The 24,964-nt window shown below is 41.7% G+C and overlaps 4 protein-coding genes across 4 annotated transcripts in view; 2 read left to right on the plus strand and 2 right to left on the minus strand.

Annotated features, from left to right (window-relative positions):
- Positions 1-454: 454 nt before the first annotated feature.
- On the minus strand, positions 455-4,156 carry LOC109482198. The gene is made up of 4 exons (XM_019784896.1): positions 3,118-4,156; positions 2,648-2,724; positions 1,739-1,805; positions 455-1,332 (listed from the first exon to the last, which is right to left on the minus strand). The coding sequence occupies exons 1-4, from the start codon at positions 4,154-4,156 to the stop codon at positions 455-457; spliced, it is 2,061 nt and encodes a 686-aa protein (XP_019640455.1).
- Positions 4,157-6,375: 2,219 nt separating this feature from the next.
- On the minus strand, positions 6,376-9,181 carry LOC109482462. Its single transcript, XM_019785180.1, has 4 exons — positions 9,076-9,181; positions 7,621-7,751; positions 7,104-7,289; positions 6,376-6,925 (listed from the first exon to the last, which is right to left on the minus strand). Exons 1-4 carry the CDS (start codon positions 9,174-9,176, stop codon positions 6,897-6,899), a joined length of 447 nt encoding a protein of 148 aa, XP_019640739.1. The 5' UTR covers positions 9,177-9,181; the 3' UTR covers positions 6,376-6,896.
- Positions 9,182-11,518: 2,337 nt separating this feature from the next.
- Positions 11,519-14,187, plus strand: LOC109482209 (E-selectin-like). The gene is made up of 5 exons (XM_019784905.1): positions 11,519-11,578; positions 12,136-12,221; positions 12,493-12,669; positions 13,162-13,353; positions 13,988-14,187. The coding sequence occupies exons 1-5, from the start codon at positions 11,574-11,576 to the stop codon at positions 14,185-14,187; spliced, it is 660 nt and encodes a 219-aa protein (XP_019640464.1). The 5' UTR covers positions 11,519-11,573.
- A 4,629-nt stretch (positions 14,188-18,816) lies between these two features.
- The window catches only part of LOC109482220 (fibropellin-1-like), a 38,342-nt gene continuing 32,194 nt past the window's right edge, over positions 18,817-24,964 (plus strand). Inside the window, exons 1-5 of the mRNA XM_019784916.1 lie at positions 18,817-19,304; positions 20,570-20,703; positions 21,379-21,493; positions 22,542-22,658; positions 22,852-22,962. Of these exons, the coding sequence (XP_019640475.1) occupies positions 18,959-19,304; positions 20,570-20,703; positions 21,379-21,493; positions 22,542-22,658; positions 22,852-22,962 (823 nt within the window). The 5' untranslated portion in view covers positions 18,817-18,958. The remainder of the gene's footprint in view (positions 19,305-20,569; positions 20,704-21,378; positions 21,494-22,541; positions 22,659-22,851; positions 22,963-24,964) is intronic.

Genomic DNA, 24,964 nt, shown 5'->3' on the forward strand with positions numbered 1-24,964 from the left:
AAACCTAACGTAACGACAATCTGGTCTCATATGCTTCTGGACCCAGACGTTTTACACTGATTAAATCATATCGGGGAGAGTCCAGTTCAAACCAGTCATCCAGTACATGGGCCGCACCATTTTTTGAATGGGGGTGTTCCGGACTGAAATAGATGACGTAGGTTTTAAGGCACTTAAATGATGGTTGACATTATGCCAGTCCAACTTCTCTACTGTACTCAATGGTCTATTGTCAACTAGTGCACTATCACCAGGCACACTGTAATATCTTGCTTAGTATCCACCAAACTAACAACGCGGGTTCAAGAACAAAAACAGTAAAATTAAGCTATTAGCTAGTGGAGGGGGGGGGGTGCCACCACCATAGTAGTGTTTATTTGCCCGCGTCGTGAAGGGGGAAGGAAACCCTAACGGTGAACTCACTCCAATGGGCATTTTACCAACATAACCTCCTTTAAGAAGACCTGGTGGAGGCTACCATTTGCCTCGGAAAGATGGTTACAGTGCCTGCCTGTGGGTTGGTCACCACCAACTGCCCACCCGGTCCCAAAGCAATGCCCCGCGGTCGTGCAACGCGAACGACGGTGCGTACAAACTTCCCAAGGCTTGTGAACATGGCCACGCTTCCCGTCCCGGTGTCAGCCACGAAGATATGACCGGAGCCGTCCACACAGATACCCCGGGGAAAGTGCCGACGGTATTCTCCTCTTAGCGCGAAGAATTCGTACAACCATCGCCCTCGGTGATCGTACACGTGAACACCGTAGGACGAAGCAGCTTCAGAATACTGGCGGTATTTTGCTGCGGCTGTTTGCGTCACAAGAATGTGCCCTTCGTTGTCCACGGTGACGGATGAAATCAGCAGGCCTTCCGCCCCAAAGCTCTGATGGAAGGAGCCGTTTGGATGAAAGACGCAAAGTTGGCTCGAACCAGCCACGATGATTTTGTTATTGGTCGCGTCCACTGCAATACTTGGGTAGTACGTAGTTGACATTTGTAAGTCGAATTTACTCAGAGGATGACCGTCCTTTCTGTACTGCACTACATACACATCCCGTTTGTACAAATCTTTCTTCAACGCCACCCAAAGATGTTCGTCTGAGGAAATTGCGACATCGAAAGGGTGCATTGTTTCGTTTTCACCCGGCACTACCGTTGGGAAGAGACGGAGGTGTATTCCGCCCATGTTGTACACTTGTATCCGTTTGTTGAAGACATCAGTCACAAATATCTCCTCATCAGCCGAGATGGCCACTCCAAGGCTTTCGTCAAATTTGCCAGGATCTTTCCCATGTCCACCAAAGACGATCTTTCCCACTCTTCCACGGGTTTCTGCAAGAGGAGATCACGACGTCATAACGCCCTACATTTCGTAAATGTTCCGCAAATTTACTTGAAAATTTTGTAGGAAAGTAATTGCACATTGCTTGGCTGTTGATAGTGATTTAACAATGACACAAGAACAAGAATGGGGGACCGTTTCTCATTCTGTAATTATTCTTTATTATCCCATATACATATGTTGACCAGCCCCTCCAACTCTGCCCTACTATTTGCTACATAATGTACACAGGGTTCCTCCTACAGCACTTGGTCTAGTATCATAGTGACAATCCAGGTCATCGACCTTACATGTTTGGAGAAGATTAAGGAGAAAGAGGGGGAAGAGGAGGAGGAGAAACTAAGAATACGAAATAGTAACAACAACATTCTGCGAAGGTTAACACAATAAAGTTACCTAGTGAGCTGGTTGGGACTAATGGTGATGTAGATGCTGTTACCATAGGGATACTGCCCGGCGGTACCTACAAAACGACATCAAGATCAGCTGTTTGTCATGTCATAACATTTCCTCATGAAAGAGATAGGTGGCGCTGGATAAAAGATATATTCCCAAGGTATCGTGAGAAGATACTTCGGTCATCTCTTTTTAGGGAAAATTTCATTATGATTTAAACAAGGTGTGGGGTCGTGTGGCGTAGCGGCAGAGTGCGCGACTCGGAACTAAGAGTCCCGGGTTCGAGTCCTGACATGCCACCGATCTTGTGCCCTTGGGAAAGGCACTTTACACGACTTTTCTCACTTAGTTCAGATGGAAATGAGTATTGTCCTGTAATGTATTTGTCCCCTGTGTTGGTGGCGGCATTAATATAAGTTGAAGAAACTTGAGTGTGTCATCACCACGTCTGGTGATTACATGTTGGAATAAAAAAAAAACAACAAGATGTCTACGATTAAGCTGCCGATAGTAGCTTAAGACGAAGCTCACCGTTGTAGATTCTTGTATGGTGGTGTTTAAGGCCAAAGAGGGCTCACCGGCAGATGTTATCTGTAGTAAGTCGATATGAACATTATCATGTTACTTGCCATGTCATGGCAAAGCGATAGGTGGCACTGCCCAACAGAGGTATATATTGGAATTATAGTATGAGAAGACTTTTCGTATATCGTTTGGGTACGACAATGTTCATTATAATGTATACATGATTTGAACAAGAAGTTTAGGTCAGCGAGAAGACAGTTTGTAACCTTTTGTTAGGACAGTGTGGCAAAAATGTGCAAAAACGGCGTCATTCATTCATTCATTCATTCATAATATTAGGCTATATGTGACAAGCTGCATCACGTAGTTGGAGCATAAACTTACCTTTGTAGTTTCCTGCATGGTGGAGTTGAAGGCGGGTACCCCCTTGAAAAACAGGAAGAAGAATATTCCACCGAGGACTAGGAGAGTGGCCGTTGATATAGGTGGGCACATTCGGTAACTTCGACATCCTAACATAGTAAGCAATGCCAGTGCACCAGAAAGAAAATAAACAGTCTAAACGAGATGCTAAAATAGATAGGGAAAAGTTACAATGACAAATGACAAAACTTCATAAACGATAATCTGCAAAGAAATGTTCTATTTGTAGAAAGAACTTCACAAACAACACAAGAAAAGTAGTATCTGTGGGATGGCAATCATATCTAAATTGATATTTAATGGCTAGGGGTCAAACCTCCATACAAAATATACCGAAAATTATTCACCACCTTTTGTGTTACCTAGCTCTATACCTAGAAGTGATCACCGTTAAAGAAAAAGAAAAGCAACCAAATGTATGGGAATCTTACCAGAATCCTCTTGTTGTGGCACGTATATAGGATTTTTGATGAGGTTATTTGGCGCAACAACGGCTGAAGCGTCAGCATCATTCCTTAATGAGTTACATCGTGATGACATCTTCGATTCGTCATTGTCTATGTCTAAAGCCGTTGCTCCCCTATGAGAAGGAAGCCTTGCCTGAGTTTCTTCCGAACTTGTCCTGTCATCCTGACCTATGTACGCAACGGCGTATGGTTGAATATTGACGTCATCTGGAGCGATACGACCTGCAGCATTACTTCTTGTGGTCATATCATCATCGTTATCCTGATATCGAACGGCATAAGGCTCGATACGGAAGCTGTCTTCAGTGTCGGCTTGCCTGGAGTCTGTTTCCTCATTTCCAGCTGCAATGTCTTTCGTCGCACCGTCTCGTAGATTTTCTTCTCCCCTTGCTGCAGTCGCCAGATCTCCATCATCTACTAGCGAAGTCTCGATAATTACATTTGGCTCTGATGTTCCTAGGCTCTCCGGATGAGGGTTGTGGATACGAACGTTTGGCATCGCCTTGTCGTTGTGCGTGTTTTGGTCAGAGCTCAGGACAGTCTGTGTGTACATCGTATTTGGATTGCTGTAGTTTTGTATCGGATTTTGATATAGTGTATTAGGGCGATGTTGAATGTCAGGCACGTTACTGGCATACGGAACAAAACACACAGTGGAGGCCTCAATCTTGGATGGGGCGGTCGGTGTGTCTGGAACGCCATCGCTGCTGCCAGAAACCGGTTTTAATGAATCAGCTGGTTCAGTTTCCCCCGCGCTTGCCGTAGAGGCCACCATGTTGCCCTCGTTTGCAGAATCACGCCGATCCACATCGGCAACATCCGTGGTGGTTCTGGGGGCAGCGCCGATTTCTGTAGACATGTCCCCTTCCGGTCCATGCGTAACCGTAACAGCACACGGCGTGGTACACGGATTGCCGCCACTGTCAGCATTCGCACCGGCCGGTTCGCCGCTTCCAGTTTGCAAACGCGCTAGCGTCGTCTTCTCTTTCTGGAAATAACTCATGGATACCTTTTGTGCGACGTCGCCATCATCTTGCAACATCTACAGACATTAAAAAAAAAACTACATTTCTACAAAGATACCAAAACCCACTTTTCATTAAAAAAACGTGGGAATATTCATTGACCGCTGTCTCGAAGAAGTCAAACTCTCAGGTAATGTGTAGGAACATAATATTTACGATTTTGGCAACGTGCACACCACAATAGCAATCTACGTGACAGGTAAGCTACGCGACAACACTTGTGGAATGTAATAATGTACCTGTGGACACACCGTGCCACTGATTACACACCAGGAGAAGAGATGCAATCAGAACCAACTGTCACACAGACATTACAACACGAAGACATGCTTATGGAATGTGCTGATATGTCTGGGGTGGAGGTGAGGGTTCATATTGTAGACTGGAAATATGCCATATTTTCTGTACAATTTTCAGTCGAACTAAGGCCACGGCAAGTAATTTTAATGGATGACATCAGCGTGTGCATTAATTTTCGCCTGATTTTGAGAAAAAAAATGTTGCCTTCTGTCAACATGTCGTAAATGGGCAATGATTTCTAGCTGTTGCCATGCCGGAACGTGGATGGCAGATAAATATGAAGAGAGGAGGCAAGACAATGCTTTAATTTAATGTTTTGCCTTTTACTTTGATGCAGTGATGTATTTCATTCCTTGTATATGTGATGGTGGCTGTGAATATGTGATGTTCTCACTGAATCAAAACCATTTGTTCAATGATTGAAAACTTTTGTTTTTCAAAGTTGTTTCAGTGAGAAATGGATGTCGTAAATAGTTGGCAGTAAACATAGCACAATATACGTATTATTTCTTATTTAACAAGGTTTTTAAAATCAAAATTTGAAAATGTAGGAACCTTGTTCTTTTAGTCCGCCTATTTTCGCCCTTTCGCATTAGATTTGGAGTCTGCAGAGGATGTCAATCATAAGATTTACTTGCAGTGGCCTAAACTGGAATTTCACACAGGTTTTTCAACCATTATTTGTTAGGGCTTAACATTATGTCCAACACATACTCCGACTTGCAGTTAGTTAATTACTTGACTTGGGTTTAGTCCATGGTGTCTAGGATTCTGATTGATTCATAACATTGCATTGAAAATTTTCTGTCAATAATTCACAGGATCATCTTGCCAATAGTGCAATTTTCCAATATAAGCCTCGCACGTGTAAGAAAGCTCCAATATTTTATGACCTACGAATTTCGTTCACAAATAATGTACATTTCCCAAACCGAAGGATGTAGAGATGTTTTCAATTCAAATGTGGTGACTGGTGATCTTTTTGAAAAGGCCGTCATGTAACATTAGACAATGTACAATGCCTTACTGCCCAGTGAGATGTCTGTTGGTAGTTCACCGAGGTTTCTGTAAAACCTCATACCAGAGTTTTTGCAGTTTTGGAGGGGAAAATGTTACATATTGAACCGTTAAAGAAAATGACAAAATTTCTACTCACGGTGCACGGGGTTTGGTTGTGATGGGAGTCCATGTCGTCTTTAGAATCAACCTCGGTAGAACACAAAACGTTGGGTAGGGAAAGACAGAAGAGACTAGATCCAGAGCTATTTAATCCTGTCTGTCTGCCTGCTATCAGATGAAAATAGTACACGTCTGATCTTTTATTCACCATGTGGGACGTAGCATTTCTTCCGGATGTAACGGACAAGTATTGTTTTTTTTTATCTTACTTATAAAACCTATTCCAATGGCATGCAATCAGCGACAGGAGGCAGCAAACGTACTTTATTAGATCATAAGACATCATGAAAGTTTGTGCAGTCAAAATTTGTCTTGGGAACCACTACGAAAATTGGTTGCTGAAGAGGAGTGGTTACTTCAAGCCCCTGTCACGTATAGCCTAATATGGCCTCCCGACCAGCATGGTCGGAAGTAGGTCGGGAGCAAGGCCGACTGTGGTTGGCTGGTGTTCAGCAAGGTCGACGGGAGTTCGGGTTATGATTGTGGACTGGCTGGTTGAGAAGTGCTAGCTGTTGTTTACTTGAATTTCGCAAGGTGGTACCACGTACAGTTCAGAACCTCTTCGTGTGTGGGAGGTGTGAAAACTAATGTGACCAATCAATTGATTGACCGTCCCTTTCATTAATTACAGATTCAGCTGCCTCTATCAACGATATTCAAACAAAATGCCTCTATCATTCTATGAATAGTACAGAACACTACAATGAAGCAAAAATTCCCATTACCACAGCTTTATTCGAGAAAGATAAAATTAAGTACATTGCCTCAATTTTTCCTATCAACTCTATATCATCCTGCATAAAAGTACTAGAATTACTATTACCTGCCAAGACTCCACTCAATTGATTTTGAATACAACATTTCTGCCGATTTTATCCAACAATAAATCCCATATTTCATCCTCAAGTTAGTTACTCTTTGATTCGATTAAAAAAAATATTTGTGCAAGCGTTTCAGTTTCTTTGAACAACAATCGCTCTTAATTCACCGATGCTATTGACTAGATACTTAGTACATAGCTACGAGTAAGTGCTACGGACATTCACAATTAACGAATGTGGTGATAACTACATCACTTAACAGACTTTATGAGAGTATTAAATTTCTCATTGGGTTGTGAAAAATCTGCTTTGTCTCATCAGGTCACTCTACTTTGTGGCCGAGTCATCGGGATTTGTCCTCTGTAGACTCGGCAATGGTGCGGGGGACTTCCCATCAATCCTCGCGCATCATGCTGGCCTACTTGCCGAGCAGGGCTTGGACGACATCTGTGTGAGAAAACACCACTTAATAGTTTGCAGCAGTAATGTTACATTAGTCCGTTTGTTCTTTGTTATCTTGACATTGTCACCGAGTCTTGATAATGAATGAATGAATGTATGTATACAGTATGGAAGCCTTTGCCATTGTTTTGTAATATGTTGATGAATTAAAAAGAAAGCCTACCATATATGCAGAACATGATAGTCCCGGTCCACTGTCCATTTCTGCACTGTCGGTAAGGGCTGCCGGACTGGTACCTGTACCCGGACGGACACCTCCACCAGCAGGCCTCCCCATGCACGTACGGCGGGTAGCAGTTGTACATGATCGTGCCAGGTGCGGTGTAGGGTGCCCGGCAAGACGCGTACACTGAAGAAAGAAACAAAAATTAAACATTTGTGGGGTCTTGTGGCGTAGCGGCAGAGTGCTTGGCTCGGAACCAAGCGGTGCCGAGTTCGAATAATTCAATGCCACCAATCTTGTGCTCCAGGGAAAGGCACTATACACGACTTAAGATATTCCTCACTTGCCTCAGGTCAAATTGTCGAAATCCGTTTCGATTCGTATAGAAAGGAAGGCATGGCCTAAATCTGGTCAGACTGTTTCGAACGTCGACCGAACCTGGTCGGCTGTTATTCGGGAACAGACTCGGGAAAGGTCGTGCAAGTGTGACAGGGGCTTAAGCTAGTGCCATATTTACCGGGAACGCTGATGGAGCGCCTGCGGGTATAGTAACTCCGACGGCGCCGATACCACGACCGTCTCCGGGACCACGCACCCGTCTCCAACACCAGGGCACAAACCAGCACAAGCACGAAGACAGTCCGAAATCTGGAGCAGTGAAAAGGATATTGGTACACATTGAGTTGCTACTGCGAAGAGGCTATAGTTAGATTAACAACAAGCAAAAAATATCATAAAATGCATTGTCACAAGATTTTCACCTATGGATGAGGGTGGTATGGCCCGATAACTAATTAGTATTCCTGATCATATGCCTAGACATGTATGGTCACACCTGCCTTAGGCGCTCATCCATCGACAGGTCACTGTGCACTAAATCTGATGACATTTTGGGAACGGACATATAGCTAACAAGGCTGGGCTATTGCCAACCGATAGATTATTGTCAGAGTGACTAAAAAACTCTTTTGACATTGGACAGTTCAGAATTCTTTTCAAATAAGTTTTTTTGAATAATTTTGGCTCGCATCATAATATGGACGGTAGGTACATTTCTGAGCAAGCCTTGGCGTATTGACGTCATTGCTGTAATGTGACAAAGCTTCGGCGATAGGAGATCGGAATCACGGAACGTTTTCTTCAACTTGATATCATCTAGTGCACTGGTCTAACGTGTTAAGGAATAGAGCAAGATACTACTGACGAAAATATCTCCCTCGCACTGTAAAAAAATCTGTCAAACGAATTACATTTGCTTGAGATAGTTGCCTACATCGTCCCCCGAACTAGGTTAGTCATAAGCCCATGTCACACATTCACGGCTTGCCCCGAATCTTCTCCCAAACACCAGCCGACCAGGTTGGGCTACGTTTGGGAGAACTCTGACCAGATTTAGGCCAAGCCTACCTTTCTATACGAATTGTGACGGATTTAAGTTAAATTGGAGTCAAATTTGGTCCTTGAACAAGCCCCGAACACTGATGACCTACGTTCGAATGGTTCGCATGTGGTTTGCTGAATTACTGTCGAAAACCAGTCAACTATGATCGAACCTCCCGAAAACCTCACGAATGTTTTAAACATTTTGAAACATTCGCCTGGTGCAGCCGAACTTAAGCTGAATTCGCCGAACGCCAGCCGACTTTGCGCCGACCCACTCCAAACCATGGTCTGCGGGCGTTCAGTTAGCGTTCGGGATGCCAAATAAATTCGTGATCGTGTGACAGGGGCTTTAGAGAGGTCATTCTGAGTTTTACATCCACAGACCTGCGCCAAGCTAGCATCACAGAAGTACGCATCACTCGGGGCGGCCTGTTTCGGCTCAAGAAGAGCCAAAATAGAGCATGCACAGCAAGTTCTTTCCGTAGGATTGAACAAAATGTAAACAAAATACCTAGGTCATCCAGGTACAAAAAGTAAGGTTATACGTTCCACATGAAAAGAACAGCAAAGCATAGAAAACAAAGCTCACCCCATGGTAAAGTCGTACGTGGGAAATCGCAATGTCGCGACCGTATCTGATGAAGAGCGCGGTTCTGTGCACCTGTGCGCAGGAGGAAGGGGTTTCCTCATTTAAACCTCCTTAGCAGGAGGAAGTGCTTCAAGGAAATGATTTAAATGCAAGTTGCCAGAATGATGCATAATTGTCTTTGCTCATCCAAGTGACATCAGATACTGAATATTCATGAGAAGACATAAGGAACTCTTTGTTCCCTAGTCCGAACGTTTAAAAACGTCATAATCGTTTTCTCGGTAAAGGAAATATGACATCATATCATACCGATCAGACATATTGTTCAAACTCGTCCAACCGATCCAAACTACTAAATATTCACGAGGGATTGAATGGAGCCGTTGTTTTATATGAATATGCATGAGCGAGGGGAATCCCCGAAAAAGTTTTGGCCAGAGAGTGTGGGCTGTCAGCTTGACATATTCCTTGCTCGGCTGCACAATGCTCAAAAGACTGTCTGCTTGAGCATGAAAAGGTTAATATTTCAAACTGGAAAAGCGCTAGCACCTTTCAAAACTGGTAGGGGATAGCTTACAGTACTATTAACATGTTAAGACCATGAAGTAATCTTTAGGTACACCTTTTCGTCTTCAAACTGCACAAGTGAACGGGGAATGGGTCAGGCTTGGCGTTTGCAGCCTTGACTTCAAAACTGGGCTAACTCTGTCGCTCGGCTGCACAAGGCACGGAAGCAGGAAAAGGCTAATATCTCGAACTGTAAAAGTTCTACCAAGGATCTATTGAAAGTCCATTGATTTTAGCACATTTCAAAAGATGATTGAGTAAGCTTTTGGTACAGAGTTGCTACCTCGAAAACAGAGAATGGGTGGCTTGTCATCTACAGTAAAATTGGGTTGACCTTCGCGCTCTGTTGCACAAGGCTCGAAAACCTGTCTGCTTGAACGTGAGGTAAACTCAAGTAACCCTCTGTGGGATCGACCTTGTCAAGCTAAAGATGGGGAGGGGCCGAGGGGGGCATTGGCGGTTATAGTTTAAAAACGCTAATGCTGTGGAGGAGTTGTTGTGGATAAAAACGATAAAAACAAGGTACATTATACCATAAATACTTTTCATGTAAAACGAGTCTTCCTCATAGTCAGTGGATTCCTTCGTATCGAGAATTTGAGACAGACGGGGGGGGGGGACAGACTCAGACTGATTGACTGACTAACTGACTGACTGACTGACCGACAGACAGGCAGAGACAGAGAAAGAGAGACAGACAGACAAAGACAGAGAGCTAAACCTTATTTACACGTACAGTTAAAATATGTGTTCAACCATAACCAGTAGGTTGTCTGAGCATGGATGTTGTTGGTAATGTGTAAGATGTTTTAAACCTAAAGTTCATTCCCCTCGTGATTGCACAATCTTGAATCTGTGTTGCATCAGAACCGATCGGACGACTTTACCTAAAGGTGAGACATGAATATTCATAAGCAACGTTACTTGTGACAGATTTAAAATGAACAAAATAGTCAGTGTAACCGATTTCTAATGCTCTATATTTATTGTAATTTATGTTGTGAAGACTATATTGTTTTACACCATAAACCTGTATCAGACCGTATCCATGCATGTACACAGTCGTATCCCGTAGTGCGAAGTCTCTGAGTACAGTTTAGTCTCTTTAAGTACCAGGTAGTAAAATGGTCTTACTTTGTATCGTATTAAATCATTGTACAATAAAGATACCATCCTTATACCTATTAAAGAACAGTGCATTGATATGCTTTACGCCAGATACGAAATGTACCAAATAAGCAAGCAAGCGAAATCACAGGTTTCTATTTTTTATTGATGTTGTTGGCGTTACCGTCGTCATGCATATTCATGAATACAATTTTTCTAAAGGTCATAAATGAATATTCATGTAAGCAACGTCACTTGTGCTAAATTTAACATGGACAAACCAATTAACTTCAGTGGAGACGTTTTCATGCTTTACTAAGTATGAAAAATCTATCCTCATTTACTATGGTGAAGACTATGTTACATGTATGCTTCCACCATAACACCTGAATGGTATTTGCAAGTAATGGAGAAAGTTACGTGTTCTAAAAATAAAGTGTTTTTAATGACTGACTTGGTTGTTTGTCTCCCATTGATTGCGCAACTTTCAACCTTCATTGCGTGAGAAAGATGGCAAAAAACAACGTACGCCAAAACTACAGCTCCACCCATGGAAAAAGTTTGGGGACTTTACCGTGGTCATGCATATTCATGAACACACAATGGAAACGTCATATTTCTCATTAATATTCACAACCTGAGCGAACTGGAACAACGCAGTCCTTATATTGAGACATTATGTCATGATTCCTTTACCAAGAACCCAATTATATTCGTAATTAAGACGATATTTATATCATGCATGTGTGTTACACCTCGATCAGTCTGGTGCTACGCTTCAACTTCACAGCCACCGTGAACGTCTAGTCCAAGTGTGCGACAACATGAGGTGAGGCTTTATGCATGCAATATTTAGAACGATAGGGTGAATTTCATACTCGGGGATTGATATTTATTTGATTGGTGAGACGTTGGGAAAATCCTTATCAATTTATAGGTTGTTTTTGAGGTTCTCAATAGAAATACCGGGTAGCCACAGAAATATTGACGAAAAAAGTTCGCGTTGGGAAAAAAATGACTGGGCAACATTGTTGACATTGCAGTTACTGACATCTAATCATTTTGTTTCTTAACTCAAATGTCGATTCAGCTATATATTGTTATTTCAGTTTATAGTTTTTGCTTCTTTGTTTATGTTTAGTTGTGGAGAAGTCATCGGAAAGACAAAATTGGTATTTGCCTTCCCCCAGCACACTCTTCTTATGTATTTTCTTCTTTATATTGGGTTTCATCATTTATCTATGTGCGAATAAAGAATACAATACATTAATATTTACACGCAAACTCAAGTGAATGTTCAGTTACGTTTTCTGTGCACATGTCATGTAACCTTGTATGTAACCTTTTTTCTCATTTACAAAATGTCCCCCCTTTTCCCTCATCCAGGATTTGGTTGGTCGTTTTCCTATTTTGCGCCTTGGTCTGGCAGTCAGAAGCCTGGAGGAGGCGTCGTCGTCGTAGGACCACTTCTAGTAAGCGATAATGTTATTATGTGGCATTTTTATTTCAATTCAAACTAAATCAGCCTGCCAAACATTGTCTTAATTGAGTTGAATACAATCCGATGGGTGCTGCGTCATGCATAAGCCGTAAGTGGAATCACACAGAATTAAGTGTAAACATCAACTGTCAGACTGCTTTTAAGTGTTTTCAATTTAACTTGAAGCAGGCATTGGCCCACGTTACGAACGGTAATACCTTTTAGATTCTCATAACTGTTTTTTTCTGCTACTCCAAATCCAGGGTGCTGGTCGTGGCCGAGTAAAGGGACTCACGTGACACGTTACGGATGTAGCTGGCCTTTCCACCACGGGGAGACCTGTAACTTCGCCTGTAAGAGTGGCTACGGCTACCACAGCGGCAGCTCCAGTCGGCAATGCATTAACGGGGCTTGGACTGGATCCAAGTACATCTGCAGGCGTAAGTTTTATGTTTTCTATGTACTGCCAGATTCTGACATTAAGAATTTTGACTGGTAGACATTGAAAACAATGATATTTTTGTTTGATGTTAAAAATGCGTGCAATCCGGCTGTTTGACCAATGGATTAAAATCCGTGAAAAGGTTGGCGGGGTTCGATCCTAGAGTCGGAGAGGGCTTGCATTCGTTATTTGTTAGGGATTGCATTCGCTCATTTTCACTTGAGTGAAGTGAAGAAAGTCATGCCTTCTCCAATGGCACATTATTGGGACATGCTGGAGGATACGAACCCGGGACCTATGGGGCCAAGGCCAAACACACAACCATTAAGGATTAAGCCACACGATCCCATAATGATAATTGAACTTGTTGAACTTGAATGATTGTGAATGATTGTTGAACGTCCAAATTGGTCGTTTTTATCTTTCTGTTACCACTCAACCTTAGTTACAAAAACTTAATATTGATTAGATTAATATCACATTTTTACAGGCTGTACCTTTCCACCCCTCATGATCAATGCCGTAAGGACGGGGTGTGCATGGCCGTACCTGGTTAATGAGCAGTGCAACTTCGCCTGTAAGTCCGGCTACACCTACGTCAGCGGCAGTTCAATCAGGACTTGCCAGAACAACAATGGGCTGACGGGACATTGGACTGGATCAACCTACATATGCAAGAAACGTATGTTAAGCTCTAACACTGTTATGATCTATTGTCATTATAGTAACTCAGCTGAGAGCGGCGTTATTTTATCTGCATTTGCCCCTCATAAAGCTTTCAGTATTTTCAATGCTGTTTTCTTTTTATACACCACTACAGACCAACGTTAATGTTAAATGCAGGATTCAACCAGTATGCGAATGTTATTATTAATGAATGTTAGGAAATACATTTGTACGTTTTTACCGAAAATTGCACAATCCTTGATTTCAACTTGCACAGAATGGTTGAGTGTGTCAATGACTAAATATTCCTGATTGAATTAGTGGCATTTTTTAATCTCTCGTTCGCTCACGGTCTGTCTATGACCTTTAAGGACATACTAGGACCTTGTACTACCGCATTAGTAGTAGTGCTTGGTGCTCGGGCAAAGTGGGGGTGGGGGGAGTAAGACTATGAGCACTATGTTTGAGGTGTCATGGCGGTGTCATGAGTTCAAGCTGGATTTATTTTAATCTCTGCACCTTGAAATCATGACCTTGAAGTTCAAGGTCATGATTTCAAGGTGCAGAGATAAAAATAAATCCACCACCGATATTTCAAGGTTTTCAGTATTTTATGATTTATCATTTTCTTCCAACGTTTTATCTACCAGGCTGTCTTTTTGGACCAACATTGCCTTGGCATAATGTTGTAAAGTTTAACTGCGGCTCGCCCTACGACATCGGAGAGACGTGCGACTTCCAGTGCAAGCCTGGATACATATATGACAGCGGAGACGCCCAGAGGACATGCACCACAAGTGGTTGGGATGGTTCTCCTTACAAATGCAAAGGCGAGTATACATATACGTAGATATGCGTTAATATCTACACGATTGTGCAATTTCTTGGTTTCTTCAGCATGTCAATGCCTCGATTTTGCCTGATTTCCAGTTAACTGATGGGCAACATCATGCATGCATTGGTCTCGTTCTGGTTAGAAATGTAAATAAAGTTACAAAGTCTATCCTTGTGGAATTGTATTGACTATTCCGGTCGTTATTATTCAGCGCACGACATTTGATAGTCTGATTTTATTGCAATATGTCGGCAGCACAATTCAGTGTTTATCAACAAAGAAAACATAAGATGTATATGCAAGAGGTTTGAATCCTGTTTCGGAAACATCACTTACTGTAAATACTGTAAACATCATTTACTGTAAATAGAGACCTTGATTCTATCATGGATGAATATTGCAATGTTTACATATACTTTCATCTATGATTACCAGGCTGTCCCTGGCTACCCGTTCAACCATGGTCTGGGTTGAATGTTGTGAGGAGTGGTTGCTTCCTTCCCTACCTAATCGGAGAGACCTGCAACTTTAGGTGCAAAGCTGGATGCATACACCTAAGCGGCAGCTCTTCTAGAACTTGCACTGCAACAGGGGAATGGACTGGGACTTCCACCATGACGTGCGTATGCCCAGGTACGTATTCTTAGTTCTTTGATGAAATATTTTGCCATTCAAATATTTAAGGTCAGTGGTTATGGACGTCTGAATTCCAAACACATTTTATCGGCATGAAGTAGACCCTAGTCTGTTGCCATACCCGTTCGATAACCTTATGTGCATATTTCCACAAGTATCAAAATCCAACAGAATCTGATTAAGGGCTTTAATTAAACGTTAAAATAGTTGGTTCAGAAATGTTTAACTTAGAGAGCACGATACATTTCCAATATTTTGTAAGTACATTGTAACTTCACTGTGTGTCTTGTTATCATTATTGATGACTTTGGTATAATCGTTGGCTCATATTTTGAATAGACCACAAGAACTAATGTGATGTATGTGATGTAAAGGCCAACAGAAAATAGATAAGATGCAGTAACATCAGGAGGATTACTAACCAATCTACCTTCTTTTGCAGAAATTGCAGGATAGTCATTGACCAGCTATCCACAACTGTGAAGATAACTGACATGCGTTTAACCTTAGAATAAGGAGCATGTAGGATGCAGTTACTTGCCCTTTTGAAATCATTTCAAACATTATGACAACTACAAGCTTATTAGAAGTGTATTACGGTGTACCGTGTGGTTTCATGGCTTGAAAAATCGATTTCATTGTGTTTCAGTAGGTAGCATAAATGTGGTTTGAAAACTGTAGTTCTGTGTAATTCTAGTTTAAACATCGTTCGTCAAGAGGTAATGTTGTAGCAAGCTCATGTTCTTTTTATGTAGATATTTGTACTTCGCATTTGACACATCTAAGGTACGCTTTGTATCAATGGCATATGGCTACATAAATATATCATAGTCTTGCAAAAGACGTATACATTGGCTGCAACTAAAGGTTATTCCCATAGACACTGGGATAAAAAGAACCCCAGGATTAGGTTTTGTCTTAAAAGTAAGCATTAAGAGCTATTACTGATAAAGGGAATCTTGACTCTAGTGTTGTTTCTTTAGAAATAAAACGGTAACGGGATTTTTGTCTGATGTGCCATATATATTTTAACAGTAATGTGTATGTAGCAGGCAAGTTATTTTGTGATAAGTAGCTAGAATTCGAAATTAAACAAGCATAGTTAAGTGCTGCTAACATAACACGTGAGGTAACAATTTGAATCCCTTGGTAAAATATTCAAACTCGAAGCTAGCCCTTTTTCCACATATAGTCATAACAACAGCCTGGAGCCAAATCTATTTTAGCTGCCGAGTCTCTGTCATATACATCCACGACCTTTCCCCGAAACCGTTCCCTACCGGCTAACGTTTGGGAGCACTCTGACCAGATTTAGGCCAGGCCTACCTTTCTACACTAATCGAAAAATTGGAGTCAAATTTGATCCCTGAACACCATGGTCGGCGGGCAAATTCGTGAATGTGTGACAAGGGCTTTAACCATGTGGACTCCGGGCTACGGTCACAACAACGTTAGATTTTGTAATTTCAAAAGAACGTAAAGTGCATTCATGGTACCCTGCGAGGCGACATATCCGTTTTGAAAATATCAGAAACAGTGAAGACTAGAGTTCAGATTTTCCGCATATATTCATGCAACCTGAAGCAAATGAGCCTCATCATAGTAAACAAGTATCTAATTTGTCGACAAAAAAGGTCGAGGGCTGAGTAGTATTGGCTCATTGTTCTGTTGTCACGCAGAAAGACGATTTTAGGTCAGAGGGCAAGTAATTTTCTGTCTAAGCCTCGAGGAGCAACAGCTGTTCAACGCAGTGACATGGAATGTATTTGAATGTTTTTGTAGGCAAAATACATTTGCGGGTTGGGTGGGGGGTATTCATAACCTCATTTAAAGCTTCTCAGGAGGAAAAATACTGAAAGTATTAAAAGTAGAGCGAAAGTCACTTTGTAGCAGGGACCTGGCGGCCATGTAAAGACAATCTGTTTTGTGATTAGCACTTTTTACTGCCAATTTATTATTTTAGCACCCCCACCTACGTGTGCTGAAGACCTTGGGCGGGATGCCCAGTATAAAATGTACTCGTGTAAAATGTAGATATTCGTCTTTTTTTTTCAAAATCGACTATAACATCTTCCTCTAGCTCTATCAATATCATACCTTAAAAAGTAGAAACACTTCGTACCTTGATCGAGATGTATACACCCAGTTGGTACTCCAACGTAAATGACTTATACGAGCAATCAAAGTGGCGTTCGTTGTTGTAACATGGCAACACATAATCATGTCTCTATATCCCTCTCTCTGTCTCTCTCAGTACCAGTCCAATACGCAACACAATGTACGAAATCCCAAACGTTCAGCCCCGAAACGCTGTTATGACTAATTGGGTTGATATTTGCAGGCACGCCTATATCATCATTAATGATCTGGTCTAGCAAGTGACGGCAGTGGCTGACTACAAGATATGAAATAAAATTTCAATGTATCATATCAAAAGCTCTGTATTGGCATTTACAGTTATTACGATAATCTTGGGCACTGTTGGCAATACTCATAATTTTAATTAAACCGAGCTACGTTTGCCAGCAAAAAGAATAGAGCCTGAAAGAATTTGAGTATCTCTATATTTGTTTCATGACGTGATGCCTCCCAGCCATTGTCCGCAGTACCGCGGGACGTGGTGAAATGTAGCTTGACGGGGGTATTGTTTTTTGTGTGTTTGCCTGCCTGTTTGTGTTTCCACATAGTTTGTCCAGCAATAACTCAAGACGCTACATGTATGGGTGAATAATGATTATATTTGTACGCCTGCAGGTGCATATTGGAAAGCTAAGAACACGTATATCCAACGAAGTGGCATTGCGTAACATACCTGTTCTGTTTGAACCTTATGCTTTGGATATGATTTATCTACTTTGTTGTTTTCAAAGCTTTCTAGATTGGTCTAGGGAGAGCTGGCAGAACATTAGACGAGTGTACTGTACTGATCGGAAGCCTATGCGGATGTCGATTTGTCCAAAGATTGAATTGGTCTGGTTCGGCTTTTGATAAAACACGATACTTTGGCGGAATCATGAATATGAGATCCTTTGCTCTGTGTACGGGCCTGTATATAACACGTACCTGCCACCATCGTCATTATTCTGCTACGGAGAGAGGTTTGCTAACTCATCAGCTGCCGAAATGGGACAGACCTAAGGTACCTCAATTTTACTAATCTTAGTTCCGTACAAAAGTACATTTAAATTACATGGGTTTCACGAATCCTGTCGTTTTCTTATGTACCTTGTGTTGGTAAAGACATATTGCTTTTCCTCGTGCCAATTATCTACCTACTTTTGGCATTTCTCGCAGTTTAAACGGCCTTTTCAAGGTCTAGTGGAGACCACCATTCAATGCATCCTAGTCCTCTCTAATGCCACGATGCCATGATCTATATGATGATTTGTAACAATTATGTTTTGTTTCGTTCTTAGGAAAACAAAGATGTCTGTGATCTACGCAGCTCCGTCGGAGAACCCGTCCGGAGGGAATGTTTCTCCCGCCTCTACGGAAGAGGCAGGCGGCGGTACCCCCGATGGTGCCGCTTCCGGGAACCAAACTCATCCCCCAGGCACCACAGACGTCATCGGCACAGAGGCAGAAGATACAGGCCATGAAGATGCCTCTTACAGCCACCACATCCCTTTTAAAGCCTCGACAGAACAGACAAGCCTCACCTCCAGGAGGGCCCCAAACTACACTGATCTCAAACCCACCTCGACCCCACAGGAGCCATGTAGCCATGATGATTCATCTTACTGCCACCCCAGCCCTGGTACAGAATCCACAGAGGATACAGGAAGTAGCCATGAAGATGCCGCCTCGTACATCCACCACATCCCTTTTAAGGCCTCGACAGAACAGACAAGCCTCACCTCCAGGGACGGGCCCCCAAACTACACTGATCTCAAACCCACCGTCGGACCCCACAGGAGCCATGTAGCCATGATGATTCATCTTACTGCCACCCCAGCCCTGGTACAGAATCCACAGAGGATACCGGCAGTAGCCATGAAGATGCCGCCTCGTACAGCCACCACATCCCTTTTAAGGACTCGAAAGACAGACAAGCCTCACCTCCAGGAGGGCCCCAAACTACACCGATCTCAAACCCACCTCGACCCCACAAGAGCCATGTAGCCATGATGATTCATCTTACTGCCACCCCATGCCTGGTACAGAATCCACAGAGGATACAGGCAGTGGCCACCAAGATGCTTCATACTGCCACCACATCCCTTTTAAAGGCTCGAAAGAACAGACAGGCCTCAACTCCAGTAGGGCCCAAAACTACACCGATCTCAAACCCACCGGTACCTCGACCCCACAAGAGAAGAGCGGCGAAGACTACGCCCATCTGTACCGTACGTTGGACCACGTGGTGGTGTCCTCCGATCATCCCTACGACAAGCCTGAAGATGTTTACAACAAACCGGAGGATGTTTACGACAAGGCTGAGGATGTTTACAGATACAAGGATCCCGAGGAAGTTAGCTGTGCTTACAAGGCTAGAGGTACGTCAATTTAAGCTCAGTAGTCTCCATCAGACTAATAAAGCGGGTTTGAAAATACATACAAAAATTTAGCCGAATAGGGTGCATAATTGTCCAGGGGACTTCAACCACCGTAGAGGTCATTTGTCCGCATATTTATGAAACTCCCAAGGTGGACCCACTCAACTGGGCAGTTAGACCCAATTTTGCACATTCTACCATCCAAACCACTTTAGCAAGGTCTAGTGGAGGATAAAAGTGTAGTGATGTGAGATACTTTGAAGGCTTCTGGGCAAAAACACATTACAGATCGAAAATCTTAACATTGTTAATTTTTCTCTCTACTTTTTCAATGGTAGAGAATGTCCGAAAAGAACATTAATCACTAGCTATGTAAAAAGCTAAACAATTACACACCGGATTTTGGTTCGCAAGATCTTACATTGTGGACACAGAAGGCCTAGATAAAGTTCATTTTCACTACAGACAGTGATTTGTATCTTTTAGCACATGCATAGTACGTAAAAACGTAGTTTATAATATGGAACTGAATATGAATAGGTAGGCTTACATTGTAGTATCACGGTGTTACATTTTTATTTAATGACTGTAGAATATGTATAAGGTATACATGCATACATTATATAAAACGCTGGGAATTTGATGTTGATATCAGTACGTTACTTGTCTATGATTATAATTAGGATGGTGACTATTGGCTCTTTTGCTGCTTAACAGTGACATGCTTGGACATTCATGAATGTACTCTGATAATAGGGCTGTGTGTTTTGATAGAGAACTAGACAATAAGACATTATTTGTACTTCAGTTTCAAAAGGTACTGGGCGATATTTTGCGGTTAGCCGGGCGTCAGTTTTGTCACCCTGCCTTTCTTCTCCTGCTGTTGGTACTCATTGTACTAGATAGATACTAGTACTCCTTTCTGTATTAGTGCACCTGTGCGCAGTGCATGGTCCAGTTGTTATTGTATAGTCATCCATCGTCAGCCGCTTGTCAATGTAGGCCGTCATTGTCCTCAATACTGTCTGGACATCCAGATGCGCATAGATATGCGTTTAGAGGAAGGATCTTCAAGTGACCTCTTTAAAGGTATTATTCTCAGCACATAGCCAAGCCTGTTCAGTCCGCCGCTGGTGGAAGTGGTACCAATAACATCCTGTACACAGTAGCAAATATGATATGTCGACAACGTGGTTTGATGCTTCCATGTTGAGGATATCATAGGCTTAATGCCTTTTCAGCTATTCTGTGGTATGATATTTCAGAGCGTGTTGTGGAGATGTGGAACAGTGTTAAGCTCAGCGGCGTGTTTTGGGGTTGCCTTGTCTGCGGACTCCTGCTTGTGACGTCAGCTGTCACAGCTTCAATCCTCTTCACTCATTTCCTTTCTGGAAAAGCGGTGAGCCTTTTTCTCCCTTCATTTATTATTTTACTGTGTAAAATTGAAATGGCACCAAAATGTTTGCAACCTAAAATTGAATTGGCACAAAAGCAAACAAACAATTGAAACACAACAAGACTGGAACCAAAAACGGAAAAGAAGTGATGACAGAAATGATAGAACCTTCACGAAAAAGGCGATATCTTAGTAAATCCAGGGCTGATCATAAGTATTACTTTTGCATTGTGATGCACAATATTTGATTTATTTATTTAATAATTGATTTCTAGATTAAGCATTTCGCGTCTCCCCTAATATTTTGGGTCAAAAATGATCTTCATAATCAAATTGAAAAAAAGGGGTCTGGATGAGGGGGGGGGCAGTCATATGATATGCTTTCCCTGTTAATCTCTATCACTGCAATTATAAAAACTAGGTTTTGTGGTCAAAATAATGTAATCTCTTTCCGAATTGGACTATATAGATTTAACATAGATCAGAATCAACTGAAAATAGGCAAGGTTACATAGGAAAACAATGCAACTTTTATTTGAACTCATAGCTATTGAGAAAATACCTAGGATATGTTGGCGTTATTACCTACACACGATGTGAAATATTCCATACATAACGCTTTATAAGCCTTCAGTTGGTGTTTGAAAACTGTGTACCCGTTTGTATGCTAAATAAAAGGATCAGGCCGACTTGATGGGGAATAGTTCGGAGCTACAGGAAACATCAAACTGGACAATCGTCAATTTCGACTTCGTGACTTTTCCCACGACTGTCGTCTACCTGTCGGTCACAGGTACGCATTGTTTTTGTTTTGTTTGTTTTTTTACTCAATGAAGGACACCCCAATGTTACGAGTAACAGGACTGGAACAGCATCTTATCTCCGCAAGCCAGGAACATAATAATTGAGACAGGCTCGACTCAATGAGAGTGAGGGTTAGCTGACCCATCACAAGAAGAAGACCTAGGGGTACGAAGGCTATTCGGGAGGGGCCTGTTGTATCCAGAACCGTGCTTTATCCAGAACTATGGTCAGGCGCGGTTCTGGATAGTCCACGCGTATTAAGAACCGTGGCAGGTCTACGTTCTCAGCTTATGCTGAGGTCACGTTTTTATGCCGGGATGTTCCGATTAACCAAAAATCAACAATGTATATTAAAAATATACGCAAATAGTTCCCATTATTAATTTTTCCAACTTTTTTTGGTGCTCTGTAGCCTTTTGTATCACACTTTTCGTTCTATAAGACTGCCTGGCCGGGCCTCGCTTTGGAAATGTAACCTCAGCATTAGATACGTTTAGATCATCCATAACCTACCCATAACCCATTCAGTTATAGAAACACAGGTATAGATTGTAGGCACGGTTCTAGGTAAAATAGGGCCCTATCTATTTTGTGAATTTATTACGAATTTCCTGGCATCGGACCGTGCCCTGTCAGGGGTTTGAATTCAGGACTGGTCACGAGTGTGTGACCAGTGCGTTGGTGTGTGTGACTCTGATCTTCTGATCTAAAATCGTCTGATCTAACCAGCAGGAATGAAATGAATGTATGCAATTTTCACTTGCATAACCCTCCTGAATAGACATACAAAATGTAGAAGGACAAAAACGTGGCCTTTCAAAACAAGACAAACTTCGTGACATAAAGGTCCTACATTTTCCTATTGTCCGACAGTGACTCAATCAATGTTGACACACATAAAGCTCTTTATTCAGAAACTGAATCATAGTCTGCAGAATCTATCAGATCCAAGCAAACTTAGATGATTGGTGGTCAGGGTAAGGTTATTTGAATGTATGACAGGGGCCTTAGCTGCATGTCTTTTTCTGACAACACAGACATAGATGAGTGTGCCAGCAAACCACGGCCATGCCTACATGGAACCTGTGTGAACAAAGATGGCGGATACAACTGCACCTGCTCTCCCGGATGGACTGGACAGGACTGTCAGCAAGGTAAGTTATTGCCAGTTTATAAACGTATTTCCTCAGTGTCTTATATGATTACAAAGCCATTTATTTCCTGAGAGATTTCCATACTACTGGTTTGCAGAGGATGAAGTTAAAATGACTAGCGTTGAACATGCAAGACTGAGTTTATGACTAGCAAGATTTGGTCACAAGGTACTATTCCATTCAACTCCCACAGACATAAACGAGTGTGCCAGCAAACCATGCCTACATGGAACATGTGAGAACAAAGATGGCGGATACATGTGTATCTGCTCATCTGGATGGACCGGACAGAACTGTCAGCAAGGTGAGTTGATTTTCTTCCGTCTTCCTCCGTGGTCAAAAAGGAAGGTTTTGTGTATATTCTTTTCTTTTCTTTTCTTTCTTTCTTTCTTTGTATCTACACTAAACAACAAATTGAAAGTCATCACCCCCCCGTTAAATTAATTGTTCAGCAACAGACTTAAAACGTGGATTGAATTTAGCTTAATATCTGAATAGAATCAAATTGCCATTGCCAAGAGTTCATTCAATTAACTCCAATTAAAATAAGATCAAGATTTGTGTTTTTCATCACACAGACATAAATGAGTGTGCCAGCAAACCGTGCCATTATGGAATCTGTGTGAACCAAGATGGCGGATACAAATGTACCTGCTCATCTGGATGGACTGGACAGAACTGTCAGCAAGGTGAGATGTTCCTTAATTTCATTAAAGTTGCTTCAAAGGAAGTCTTAAAATGTGGTTTTCAGTTGATTTCATATATTACTCCTAGTATTCAGACTTTTTTAAAACCATCTTCATTTGGTGATGATATATTTTTCCGTCACAAAGCTAGAGACCCAAATGAATTAATTCTTTTTCCATGTTCTGCTCCCAAATCTTGAAACTTTTGTTTAAGATCATGCTTTAAATAACGTATCAACTTCATTTAGTAATAAGATTTTTCCATCATAAAACAGACATAAATGAGTGCAGCAGGAGCCCATGTCAGCATGGAACCTGTGCGAATCACGTTGGCGGATATACATGCAGCTGCTCACATGGATGGACTGGACAGAACTGTCAGCAAGGTGAGCTGTCCCTTAATGTTATCAAAGTCGCTTCAAAGGAAGTTTTACAATATGTTGATTTCATATCCTATTCCCAGTCTTCAGACTTTCTTTTTTTTAACCATGTTTCAATTAGTTTCATTAATATTTTCTGATGATATATTTTCCATGAATGAATGCATTGTTTTTCCATGTTCTGCTCCCAAATCTTTAAACTTTTGTCTAAAGTCATGCTTTAAGTAACAAGTTATCACTTCATTTAGTAATACCACTTTTTCATCATAAAACAGACAGAAATGAGTGTAACATGAACCCATGTCAACATGGAACCTGTGCAAACCAACATGGCGGATACAAATGTACCTGCTCACCCGGATGGACTGGACACAACTGTCACCAAAGTGAGTTATATAATTGCAAAGCGTTTAGCTCCTTCTTCCACAAAATGATATTCCTTGTAATTGAATGTAAATCCATTTTTGTAATCAAGAAGAATATCAATACGTCTTCCTCTGTAAGAGAGGCCAGTAGAGTGAGTTGTTTCTTTCAAGACTTGCCACAGAGGTATTGAATGACCACGAGTGGTAAGTACAATTTGCTAATGCTTATATGCCACATACACTAGCACATCAGTCATAAGCAGGAGGCACGAGATCTGTATAAATGTCACATGATATATGTTTGATCATCTAAACACTTTTTCTTTATAGACTAGTACAGAAAAAGGATGTTTTGCAGTTGGGTTTGGCACATGGATTATGATGTCAAAATTACTAGCATTTACGCCTTTAATCATAGATGATCTAGCCAAGTCGAGCTCGTTTTTTTCTGCTGGGGCACATCCACATAAAAAGAGACTCTTGTTTGGCACTTTATATAGCCTCTTTCCACGAGTGGTGGAAGGAACAGGAATGCCGTCTAAATGATCCTGGCTAAATCCGATGTGCATTCTGAAAATTCGGGGTTTACTCCAAATATATATAACAAGCCGCGATATAATTATGGAAAAACGTTTTAATTATGGACTCCCACCCATAAATCCCAAACGCTTAACCCAACTGTCTTAATACTTTTTATGGTAACATATTAGGTGGTAATGAATATGCGGAAAGCGTTGATGAGTCCCTTGGGAATAGTCAAATTATAGATAATTATACTATAATTATGTATAATTATACATAATGATTTTGGTATTATACATAATTATACATAACCCTTTGGACCATTATACATAATTATAGATAAGCCTTTGGAC

The sequence above is a fragment of the Branchiostoma belcheri genome, unplaced genomic scaffold (genome assembly GCF_001625305.1).
Source record: "Branchiostoma belcheri isolate BF01 breed outbred unplaced genomic scaffold, Haploidv18h27 scaffold11, whole genome shotgun sequence".
Classification (NCBI taxonomy): domain Eukaryota; kingdom Metazoa; phylum Chordata; class Leptocardii; order Amphioxiformes; family Branchiostomatidae; genus Branchiostoma; species Branchiostoma belcheri.

Excerpts from the sequence above, each read along its gene's own strand:
- LOC109482209 (XM_019784905.1), top strand. Across the intron at positions 12,670-13,161 it reads ATCCAAGTACATCTGCAGGC|GCTGTACCTTTCCACCCCTC; the intron begins GTAAGTTTTATG and ends ACATTTTTACAG. Across the intron at positions 13,354-13,987 it reads AACCTACATATGCAAGAAAC|GCTGTCTTTTTGGACCAACA; the intron begins GTATGTTAAGCT and ends TTTATCTACCAG.
- LOC109482198 (XM_019784896.1), bottom strand. The coding sequence starts at position 4,156 with ATGAGTTATTTCCAGAAAGAGAAGACGACGCTAGCGCGTTTGCAAACT. Across the intron at positions 2,725-3,117 it reads GCCACAACAAGAGGATTCTG|TCCTCGGTGGAATATTCTTC; the intron begins GTAAGATTCCCA and ends CCACTCTCCTAG. Across the intron at positions 1,806-2,647 it reads CCATGCAGGAAACTACAAAG|GTACCGCCGGGCAGTATCCC; the intron begins GTAAGTTTATGC and ends GTCGTTTTGTAG.
- LOC109482462 (XM_019785180.1), bottom strand. The coding sequence starts at position 9,176 with ATGAGGAAACCCCTTCCTCCTGCGCACAGGTGCACAGAACCGCGCTCT. Across the intron at positions 7,290-7,620 it reads GCGCTCCATCAGCGTTCCCG|TGTACGCGTCTTGCCGGGCA; the intron begins GTAAATATGGCA and ends TTCTTTCTTCAG. Across the intron at positions 6,926-7,103 it reads TATCATGTTCTGCATATATG|ATGTCGTCCAAGCCCTGCTC; the intron begins GTAGGCTTTCTT and ends TTTCTCACACAG.